The sequence below is a fragment of the Podarcis liolepis genome (assembly GCF_965112155.1).
Source record: "Podarcis liolepis genome assembly, chromosome: 6".
Lineage (NCBI taxonomy): Eukaryota > Metazoa > Chordata > Lepidosauria > Squamata > Lacertidae > Podarcis > Podarcis liolepis.
The window spans coordinates 84,251,099-84,263,382 of NC_139559.1; the positions used below are offsets into that span (position 1 = coordinate 84,251,099).

Sequence of the window (12,284 nt, forward strand, 5' to 3'; positions counted from 1 at the left end):
AGTTCTGTTCATTTGGTCAGAAACTGTCAATAGTATTTGTTGATCAATCATGCATCTAATCCATGTAGGGCATCTCTCTACAGGAAGAGGCATAATACTCATAACAGAATTATTATCTTTTAACAAGAAGGAAATAATGCCTGCTATGTACACAACAGCTAATCTAAAACAAATATCACCCAAGATATTAGAAAAGCAGCACAGTGTTATGGTAACATTTTTAGACACTTGCCTCCTTTAATAAAAAAAAATAGACAAGAGATTGCAGCCACAAGTACTTCATACGGCAATATTTTAAATATAGCTGCTTCTGATGGATGGCTGCTTCTGTGAAGGGCAGAAAAGTAACTATGCATCTTGGCAATTACAGAAACAATCTCCTTCTAAAGAACTGTACCAAATTATTAATTATCTTGAATATATTAATCTTGGACTTTTCTAAGACAATGCCTGGAATTTCCAGGTGAAGTACTTACATTACTATTATTGAAAATGTGCTACTCTATTAATCTTTTTGATCAAAAAATTTAATGAATTATTCTACACTTAGTCGAACTTTGCAGTCCTGTATTAAACATATGCCACTACTTACATAACTACTAATGTCTTAAGATGCACATCCTGCAACAATTGCAAATTGTGATTTCCTGGATTCTTTAGCCATTTTAAGCATTAAAAAGAAAAAAAAGAAAAAAGCATTTGCAAGTAACATTCTGAAGTTGTGAAAAAATGCAAGCACCTATAGTAGGTACCTTATACAAAATGCAGTGCAAACACTTTTGACTGGATAAGATGCAGGCAGTTGCTGCATGCCTGCTCATTACAATTTAATCAAATGTTTACTAGGCTGAGGCCCGTACAAACTGCGGACTATAAAATGTTTGCAGAATGCACTGTGTAATTACTTTGCTATAATTACACTGGATTTTGACAATAGATTAGTGTTTGCATTGAGAAGTGTTTTCAAAAGAACACTTGAAAGAAATTTATCAACCTAGGACTGAAACATCAGAAAGGAAGGGTGTGGTTGTTATTTTTTGTATTATATGGCATATTTCAGGACTCCAATATACATGCATAAGTATCAATTTTGCTCTACCAGTTGCACTGATTAACATTAGTGCCCTGCAAAGAAGAACCCAATATATTAAAACTTTCCGTAGAAGCTGGTGGAAGTAAATGGGTTTTGAACAAAGTGAACAAGGCATAAAGAAGGGCAGTTTGTTACCTATAATGCTCATAGATAAGGTAATGGTAGTAGTATGTACCAATACATTCAGCTCCGGAAAAGACCAAAAAAATCCATTATAATTTAATTAAAACTCCCCCATTCAGTTTAAAATATATGTAGATTTTGTACCCCTATCACAGTTGTGTGGTCTAGTGCATTCCATAAGTGTTTCCCTATTGTACACAACTGAGGTGAAAACTACAAGGTTGGTCCATGGGCTTTGTCTGCACTAATAGTATACCACAAATGACTGTTGACTAGAATTTAGCTTCTCACTGGCATCAACTGCACTCAAAATACCTGAAAATCTGTACAGGTTCAGTGCTGTCACACTTAAAAGACTGTTTCAGGGCATATTCCCTACACCATTTACTAGCATGAAATTACTTGTCCCAATTTTTATCTTTGTCAACAATCCTCTCTACTTCTTTGTCCCTGTGCTTCAAATGGTGAGGTTTGTAATTTCATTTGCCTTTGATTAAAATGTGCAAAAAGACAAACTTGCTTGGTGATCCTTCTTCAAATCAGCAGACGTATAAAATTTAAAATATGCTTATTCATGAATTAGTGTGATGAGAATGCATGACTACGAAATCGTGCAATTCTTGCAAGACTTGTTTTGAAACAAGGAATGATGAAGGAGGAGGCTGAAGACCAAACACCACCCACATATCCCTTGGGACAATCCAGTTGTCCAAAAAAATATCCCAACACTTATAGAAACAGAATCCCCTACAAACAAAAGGAGCACTGAAAGCAGCAAGTTGCCAAAATTAAGTGTGGTGTACACAATGTGAACCAACACACATTAATAAAAGAGAGTTAACCTGTAGTGCAGACTTGGTCTCACTTTTCCTTTTCAATACAGTGAGTAACAGCTACTCAAGCAAACAGTTATTAACCCAACACAATGTAAAATCTTAAAATCACTTCCCATCCTGGAAGTAACAGAATAAAATTATTCTCAGAAAATAATGTATAAATTGATGGAATACCTTGCTATTGGTAAGCTATTAATAAAATTAAACACATATGGTGTTCCATAGGTATTTCTATAAGGCCTTCCACTGCTATTTTAAAACTATATGCAACAGACGTAAACAATCTCCCCAGAAAGTGGATTCTGCCTCTACTTGTCTGTACATCCCCTTTAAAAAAGTTCAACTTTCCAATTGATGAGTCAAACTCAGTCATAAGTTAGTACAGTCAGTCAATCCGACTGGTAAGTCCCAGGTCAAAGTCTTCAGCAAGTAACAGATTCAGTAAAGCAGGTGCTCACAGATTTAAATCAAATCCAAAGTGAAGTTTCGAATGACATCTGGTGCTCCTGTGTCAAAGCCACAAATGTCCAGCATGCCTCTGTCATCTGGGTCTGCAATGGTAAAACTGTTGGATGTCAACCCACAAACTATCAGCTTGGATGGAATACCCATTCTCTAAAGGAAGAAGAAAAAGAAACATGTTTTTTTCCAGTGTGCAGCTGCACAACCAAGTATGAACTCTTTACAAAAGCCAAGTCTTTTACACTTTACTGTGACAGATACAGGAAACCCGGCTGACCTGCCCCATCTCTTTGCATGCAAGACAGTATTCATTGACAATTTCCCCGGGTTTCCAATTCCATCTGTTTTCCAGTACAGTAACATCCCCCGCAGCTGCACATTAGGACAAAAGAGAGGTTGTACTGGCTCCCCTACTGCCATTGCCTCTCTGTCCTACCTGCGGAAATCATTTTCGTATTGGCCCGGCTTGGCTTCTGGAGAGCTTTTATAGCCACACATGCACAAATCTGGTTGGACCATGATGCAGACCCACTGAAGAGCCACAAAGTACAGCACCTTACACTGATACTGACCAGAGTAAATGTGAAGTGAGCAAAATGTTTGAAGAAAATGCTTAATTTTTGAGTGCTGCTGTTGCAAACTGGAATATTTTTAACAGTGTGCCAGCCACTAGTATCGTAGTTTCAACTGCCACGCATAAATGATTCTAAAGAGTTTTTATTTCTGTGACATAGCAGTCATCCTTTTAAAAGCTGGGAACTATTTAAAAATCAGCTATTTCCTACAGAAACAACTTCATGGCAAAGTTGTACAAAGGGCATTTTACCTCTCTATACGTCCTCAAGGCTGTGGCAGGATGAGTATCTCCAGCAAATGTCTCATTATCTGTTAACACAATAAAGACATCAACAGCTACACCTGTCTTCTGAGCCCATAGCATTGGAAGAGAGCAATCTGTGGCACCCATTGGAATCTAGGAAAAATAAGAAACCATTATTAACAAAACAAGTCAGCAGACGTTTTAGATGGGAACTGTACTTCGGTTCAAAACTCTACTCATCTCTCACACTGGTGCACTCTGAGAAGCCCTCCGCAAATCCCTGACGACTTCCTATACTCTTCAGCATCCAGGATAAACTTTTTGTTTGTTCTTACCCATATAGCTCTCCAAGGTTTTGCCCTAGTATCTCTTTGTGCTCTTATTATCTTTTACATCCCTGTCCACAACATTTACTCAAACTCTATTGCCAGCAATTGACCCAAAGACTCCTATTCTTACAACAGTGTTAGCCACATTCTCTTTCTGTCCCTTATCCTTAGAACTCCTATATAATGTCTCTTTCTTTCTCCCTCTCCCTTCCAATATCACTTCAAATCTATGCTCAGCCTCAACTGTGACAAAGCTTAAATACAGGCAACTGCCCTTGGTCTTCCATCTTAGCCTTGTCTCTTCCTTCTCTACCTGTTACTCCTCCTTTTGAAATTTACGGTGTAAACTCTTAACGCCAGGGTTTTGTTTTGTTTTTTCGATTTTGGCATGCAACTATGTAAAGCGTCATGTACATATAATGATGTTCAATAGCAAAAATGAATTTTAGTTCTATATTTTTGTTGAGTCTATTGATGTTGAAGTTCTCGATTCCATCTTTTCAAACAAACTAATCACAGATTTTAAGATCTTAAATATACTTACTAGATGGAAAATCCCATTGAACACAAGTGGATTTACATCCAAGTCCATATGTATAGGATTATATATAGATTGGAGAACAGTGAAAACTGAATGAAAATATTATCAAAAGCAGCTTCAGTTTAATTTAAAGGTGAAAATATAATCTGAAAGTGAACAAGATACTTCAAAATATTATTTATAAAATATTTTGTTCAAAATGAGGGAGAAAGTTTACCAGTAGTCCCTTTTTGCAATTCAGGACAATTAGTTGAACTTCCACATATAAAATTAGAGACAAATATAAATGCTTTAGATACCTCAGACATCTTATGTAACACTTGAGGTAATGTCATGTCCTCAGTCACCGAGCAAGGGACCATTTCATGGGAAAAGGCAACAATATGAGAATCTTTTTCAGTTCGTGCAACAGCCTGGTAAGAGTGTTAAACAAAACAGAAAACAGAAAATGAAGCCATGTTATTTTCATTTTGTGTTCTATGTTCTGAAGGAAGACGTAAGGGTACCACTGTCTGTCTCAGGATTTTCACAGTGTCCATTGCTATAGCCACATTTCCCCTTCAACTCCTCTCCTATTGCACTTCTCAGTCAAACTTATCACTCTTTAGCAGATCCCTCCATCCTCTTGTATCTCTTTTGCTGCTCAAGCTGGCTCCTTCGTGCCTTCCTAGAGATGTGAAGGCCTGGGGAGAAAATGGAAAAATTGGGAGGAAACCCATTTCCCCCCAATTTTCCTGTACTTCCCCCAGGCCTTCACATCTCTATGCATTGCTCTAAATGTGCTAATGTGAGACATTTGGGAGTAGAAAGGAGGACACTGCTCCCTCACTAAGTTGTTTTTTTGTTTTCCACAACCACGCCAAATACATGCATGATTATCTGCATTATACTTTTAGATGATAAAAATTTAGATGCGGTTATTATGTTTGCTTTGCAAGCATGCTTTTATCTTTTAAAGTAATTCTTTAAAAAAATGAGGAAAGACTCTCTAAGCTACTCTCTTACACTACCCCCCACTTAAGTTTTTAAGTGTCTCTTGATTAGGTCTGTAGACAGCGTGCATGTCTGGGCATGAAAGACAACAGAAAGCTACTTCAGCATTCAAATTTGGGTTGAAATAATTTGGTGAAACAAACGTAACTTACCATACACATTGCTGCAGCAACTGTACTAGCATTCAGCACACTACCCAAAACCTTTTGGAACATAGAGTCACTGACATCAATTGCAAGCATGAAACGCTTCCCTGTTGGCTCCATTGTCTAAAGAAAGAGTGTGAGAGGTAAATTGGGAGAGTGGTTGTTATTATTATGCTTTCATAGCATAAGCATACATTGAGAACAAGCAATTGCTACCTTGAAGAAAAAGAGGGTGATGTCCAAACTATGTCAATTGCTAATGATGATGATGATAATAATAAAAATAAATAATTTTATTATTTATACCCCATCCATCTGGCTGGGTTTCCCCAGCCACTCTGGGCAGCATATTTTAAAACACAGTAAAGTATCAAGCATTAAAAGCTTCCCAATACAGTGCTGCCTTCAGATGTCTTCTAAAAGTTGTGTTCTTTATCTTCTTGGCATCTGAAGGGAGGGTGTTCCACACGGAGGGCAGCACTACCAAGAAGGTCCTCTGCCTGGTTCCCTGTAACTTTGCTTCTCACAGTAAAGGAAGCAGCTTGTGCAAACTGGTTGTCATCGTCCCATCCCCCGTCCCCCTGTTCCCCACAAGTCTCCAGGTCTGTTTGAGGGACCCTCGAGCAAAGGACGTCACGCTACAGGCACAACACTGGCTCTTGCCCAGAACTAGAAGACCACACAGTATGAGAAGGATGCACAAGATGTTGTTCTTTATAATCTCTCTCCCCCCCAAATACAAGGCCTCAGGGAACTCAGTAGGAGCAAGTGGCTGAAGCAGTGTAATCTGCAGAATGGGTCACCATGGGACTTAGCCAGGACAAGAAAGGAGGCAGAGAAGCAAAAGATTTCTGTTTTTTCAGAGTCCTTAAGACACTCTAATCATCCTGTCCTTAAACCTTTATTATTAAAATTGAATACTTTCTTAAATGAAGATTGCTCATCTGGAGGCTTATACTATACGCGTATGTATGGATAGATTCAAAATAAAGGTCAAATCAACATGCCGTTAAAACGGGTGTGAACTTCTGCAGCTACAACTGATAATTACCTTGAAGGTCTTGTAAAATGAGGCATCAAGTGCTTCCAAAATGTCATTATCAGGTTGCCAGCGAAGTTTTCCCCGATAACCACGTTCTCCTTTGTAGTTTTCTAGTGCAACCAAAACATGGAATGGATGTATTCGAGCCTAGAAAAAGAGGGCTGCATTCTCAAAGACATATAATTGACAAAACAATATTCTAAATACAAAAAAAAAAAAGTGTTGTCATCTTAAGTTGTCTTCTGACCATCCTAGCTTACATTACTTTTTCTGAACTTTTGTGTAATCTTCACTTTACACCAAAGGGGGTATTTCAAGATGTCCACACAATATACAGTTGTACCTTGGATTTCAAACGCCTTGGCTCCCTAACAATCGAAACCCAGAAGTGAGTGTTCCGGGTTTCAAAAGATTTATGGAAGTCAAACGTCCGGTGTGGCTTCCGCGACTTCCAATTGGCTGCAGGCCTCTCCTTAGTTTTCAAACGGTTCCAGGAGTAGAACCGGCTCCCAGAACGCATTCTGTTCGAGAACCAATGTACGACTGTATGCTGAGATATTCAGGTTTTTAATTTGTTTTAGGGTTGCTGTTTTTAGCAACTTTTCTCTGATGCCCTCACATCAGATCTAAGATGTTGAAACATCAATACCCTCTGCCTCCAATTAATGTGTTTCTACTCTTTCCATCATACTTTATTCTAGAACCCTCATTGCAGGATTAACCCTCTTCCCAATTGAGTAAAAGAAGGATTTATTTCCCATTTGAATAAAAGGTTTCTGTTCTTTCTACAAAATGGTCCTTTAAAATGGTACTCAGAATGGAGGAGATAGTAATAATGTGCTGTTGTTTTGTCAATTCCACAATACTTTATCCTTTTCTGAGAAAATGCTTCCCAACATTTTCCTTGATCAATCGATTTCCTGAACATATGGCAATGTGCAGGAGAAAGACCTCATAAGATTCTTGTTTTTATAACCTTATCCACAACACCCGCAATTCCTTAAACTAGAAATAGTGGCCAACTTTCTTCCATCTCTATACTGTTTGCAGGTTCGATATATTTCAATCAAAATTTGCAACTCTAAAACTCTTAAGTGTGAAATTGCTGTTTTGAGTTGCAAGTGTAGCTACACCTTCAACACCAATTTCTATTATCGGAATGATCTACTTCAACTGCACAGAGATGCATTAGCATAATACAAACATGAGAGTCTCACCTTTTTAAGAAGTTTTTCGTTTCTTAGTCTTTCACAAACTGATGCTACTTCTGGGCTTCCTGGTTCTAGAACAGAATTTGCTGTCATCTTTCCTAGATTCCTCAACATTGCTGTTAAGGGCATCTCCTGTAACAATGCTTTCCACACCTTGTACAGATTGAGATAGAAAGACCAGGATATGGTGTTTTAAAATGAGGATATATTACATTTAACCATTTAAGAATCAACAGGCAATTATACATCATCACGTTAACTACACAGTTAGTGCACATAACAAATTTAATGCACTCACCTCTTTAGATTTCAAATGATTTGTCAGAAGGTGTTCCCTAACTAAACTATATTCTTCTATCAAATGAATCACTTCCAATTCATCCTTTGTATGCTTCACCCTCTCCACTGCCTCCAAATACTTTATCAGTTTTTCAGTCTCAGGAGAAAGCTTGCTGTCTTTATATGCTTCTTGGACTTCCTTCCACCCTTTCATTACATACTTAGTGACTACGGCAAGGCCTGTTGAAATAGAAAAAAGCTATACTCAGTAACTCTTGCATAACAGCTTATTAACAGGATGGTTAATAAGACGTTTCCCCCCAACTGTCAAGTAAGCGACCGGGTTTTTTTATCTACAGCAGATTATGCAAACGCACATCAGTATAACTACATTTACAGCTTGCAGAAAAATATCGAAACTATGATCAGAGACAATCCAGTTATAATGTAAAAAAACCCAATAATTTATTAGCTATTTGAGAGACATTTTCCCTTCATTCCACTGTATAGAATGAAACAGACCATACGTAAGTATAAAGTAAAAAAGTGATTTTTTAAAGTGAGATTTTTGTCATTCTACTTAACATGGTAGCAACAGACTAAGAACCGTTTCTCCCATTACGATGAAAGCCATGAGTAGAATCACACGGTTACACTTCTGTCTAAGTATCTGATTTCAAAATGCGTGGTCACTCATTTCTGCAACGTCTAAATGAGCCTGGGCAACAACAGCTCCCCAGTTTTATGGAGGCTTCATTCCTCACTCTTTCATTTCCAACACACTCAAACAGACAGTGCTTACTCCAGACAATTATAGCTGTAATGGAAAATTCCCAGTTGTTGTTACCTTCATTTGCAGGCTTTAGATGGGATAACCTGAGAAGATCTTTATGACACCAGCCATTTCTTTTCTTATATTTTGTCACCGCTAAAGCAATAGCCATGTCATTCTTCCCATTGTACCACTCCGCAACAGCTTTTCTTAGGGCACGGCCCCACATGCCACATTTCATGCCCTCCTTCAGATCCTTTTTAAACTGAATGAAAGTGAAGAGATGGGTTGGTATACGACAAACCTCAGGGACAGCCTTATAAGCTGCTTGTTTTGTTTTGGAATCAGAACACTGTGAACAAACGGCAAGCGCAAACAATGCTGGCTCCTGTTTTGCTGCCCTCCCTTCTTGACTGAACGTCTTTATTTCCTGTACCACGTCACAGCCTCTGCCATCTTCAATAAGCCTCAGCAGAGCATCTGCATTTTCAAAGCCCAACTTTTGTTCCTTGATGTAGTAAGTACCTCCCTCAGAACCAAAACACAAGAAACGGCGCAGTCGATTCATGTCAGTAACCTGCCACACGTATCCACCTTCAGAATTTGGCAGCTGCTTTTCATTGCAAGGTTGCGTTTGACTTGTTGCTACTTCCATTGCTTCTCAATGCGAGGAGGCTCCTGAAAAATAGGGGGGGAAATGCTTCAAATAGACATATACTTTTAATGGCTTGCCTTATCTATAGTGAGATCTATTAATCTGCATGGATATAGTTATACTGCACAAAAAGTACTGTGCCATAATTCTGAGATTCTGCTACTGTCCTCAAGTTATATCTAAATGTTACAGCCTCATAAGTTCTTAAAATAAAAAACTTGAAAATAAACCGTAGCAACATCCAATGCCCATTTAAAACAGGACACATTCATAAAACCAGTTTAAATATGAAGTTGTAACCATTTCTGGATTATTATCTATGGGCACAATCCCCAGAGAGCCAGACAAGTTAAGTCCTATAAACCTATTTGTGCTAACATGAAACATTTGATGCTGGCACCTGAATACTGATAAAATATATTTGAGCACACCTATGGAATGAGTTGGCCAACCATGCACACAAAGTCACTTTTTTACTCTTTAAGAAAGAAGGACTCATGAAAGTTATTTATGTACTCTATGCTATTATATGACACTAGGAGTTTTTTTGTCGGCTTAAACCATAATTATTGTACACACTTCCATATATAATAGTACTTTACAACTGTACAACTCATCACATTTCCCATGCAACTCTTCTGATTTAATGTTTGAGATATGGGAATTGTTGTTGGCACTCACAGAATACCATTCATTTCTCGACTTACTGTTGCGGCAAGCATACAAGGCTGCTTTACACTGAAATCAGACTATTGTGCTTTGACTGCCAAATGCTCTCCAAAAGTTTCAGGCAGAGGCCATGCCTAAACTTACCTAGAGACACCAGGGATTGAACCTGAGAGTTCTGTGTGCAAAGCAGATGCTCTGCTCTACAACTGAACTGCGGCCCTTTCTCCAAAACCATTCAAATCCTTTTTAACACAGGACAAGCGTATTGGAGGAGGAATAATTATTTAAGTTAAGGAACAAAGAGTTTATACTATCATAGCAAAGGAAACAAAATGTGCTAGCTGCTTTACAGGTATGCTCTACTAGAGATGCACCATATATTTCTAGACAACATATTATTGTTACACATGTGTGGTTTTTTGCTGCTGTTCTTAATAACGATACTATTCCAATGATATGATGCAATTATTTGTGCTAGACAAGTTCCAGTTATAAGGACACAGTGATATTACACAAAATAAAACGTTGGTCATATTTTTGAACAGAAATTGAGATCATTTCGCTACCCAAATTCTTACATAGTTTTGAGTCCCAATCTTGCCTACCAGACAGGTAGATACAATCCTTTCTTCCTTGACAAATTATCCAAGTACAGGGTGCAATCTCAAGTAACAGGCAAATCAAACCACCAAACCAGGATGCAGCAAAAAAAAAAAAAAAAAAAAAAATCCACTCTACTTGATAAACACATGCTTTGGCGGGTGAAAACTGTTTAAGAGAAGAATCACCGCCAACTTATTTAAGCTGGAAGGATGTTACACAAATGGGGCGCCACTGAAAAGGCCCTCAGAGGAATGAACCTATTCAACTGCGGAACAACCTCCTCCGTCCCTGATTTTAACCCAGACAGGGGCAGGTCTCTGCAGGAGGAGCCATTGAATTTGTAGTCTGCATTATGTTTACACTATATATGTACATTCAGCTGTCAGGTGTACAAAACACACTCTTCCAAAACTTCCTGCGAAGTTTCGTATTTTGATCAGGCAACAGCAGATCGGCACCTTTTTAGGCTGCTGCACTACTGTGCATAAATTCTCTCTCTCTCTCTCTCTCTCTCACACACACACACACACACAGCCCAATGACGTCCATTTATTTTATTAAATCGGCATACCGCCCTTCAAGACCCGAAGATCTCACAGCAAATACGAAATAAAACTGCAGGCGAAACGAAGTAATAAAAACAAAACAAACCCAACAACATGCACGGCGCGGTCCCCTGCTTATGCGCACAGTACAGGGACACTGCAAAGGAGTTTGAAGGCTAATGGGGGGGGGGGGGATGCAACACCGCCTGTCTGGGAAAGCAACACAAACCCGCGCAAAAGCACAACTGCCTAGCCAGCTGCTGTCGGTTCGCGGCGCTCGTGTGAGCGTGAGAACGCGTGTGTGGAGTAAGCGCGCTCGGGGCGGCGAGAGAAGGCTGGGCGCCGCCGCCAGGCCTTCAGGGCGAGCAGGGGCGAGGGGAGGATTCCCTACGCCGACTCGCCCGAGCCGCTGAGGTAGGCGGACAGGGCGGGTCCTCCGGCGTCCCGGCCCTTCGCCGCCCGAGGAAGAAGCCGTACCTGAGCGGCCTTCGGCGGGGTGCGGGGGTGGGGAGGTCCCGGCGGGCAGCTCGGAGGCTTCTCGTTCTCCGCCTCAGGACCCCTCGCGCCTCCTGACAACTTCCCTCACGAGAGAAGGACCCGGATGCAGCGGCTCAGGGAGGCCATCCCCCAGGACCCGGATGTCGGCGCCCGACCCCGCCTTCCCGGCCGGCGCTTCCCTCACGCCGCGAAAACAAAGGCCCGGATGGAGCGAGAAGCAGCAGTTCTCTCATCCTAACTCCTCAGCCAACCGCCGCTTGGCTTATGACTCACCCTGAGATATTATAAATCTAATCAATAAATTAATAAATAAGATTCACTTATGGAGGAATGAGAGGTGTCGCTCATGTATGTATCCCTTTTCATACGGGAAAGGAGCCTCCATACTTCCAAGAATTGGGCCTCCGCACCTCAAAAGTGAGGCCCGAGTGAGCTTAGCAACGCTTTCTCCACTTAGCTAGGCCCTTTTTAAGTGTGTGGAGATTTAATAGCCCGCCGGAAGATGCGGTACTACTACTCCCAGCATCCCCTGGCCATTTGGCGTGTTTGCAGGGGCTGATGGGATTTGTAGTTCTGCAACGGGAAGATGCTCGAAGAGAGACTAACGAGGCTCAAGCAAGGATTTTTTTAAATCTGTTCTCCGCCTTGAGTCCAGTAAGGGAATAAC

The 12,284-nt window shown here is 40.1% G+C and overlaps 1 protein-coding gene and 1 long non-coding RNA gene across 3 annotated transcripts in view; both read right to left on the reverse strand.

Annotated features, from left to right (window-relative positions):
• Nucleotides 1-12,284, reverse strand: part of LOC310708495 — a 227,006-nt gene that overhangs the window by 5,855 nt on the left and 208,867 nt on the right. The window lies entirely within an intron of this gene.
• RO60 (Ro60, Y RNA binding protein) lies at nt 212-12,118 on the reverse strand. The gene is made up of 9 exons (XM_083506810.1): nt 11,597-12,118; nt 8,723-9,325; nt 7,895-8,115; nt 7,603-7,749; nt 6,395-6,532; nt 5,350-5,466; nt 4,504-4,617; nt 3,341-3,487; nt 212-2,667 (listed from the first exon to the last, which is right to left on the reverse strand). Exons 2-9 carry the CDS (start codon nt 9,300-9,302, stop codon nt 2,515-2,517), a joined length of 1,617 nt encoding a protein of 538 aa, XP_083362936.1. The 5' UTR covers nt 9,303-9,325; nt 11,597-12,118; the 3' UTR covers nt 212-2,514.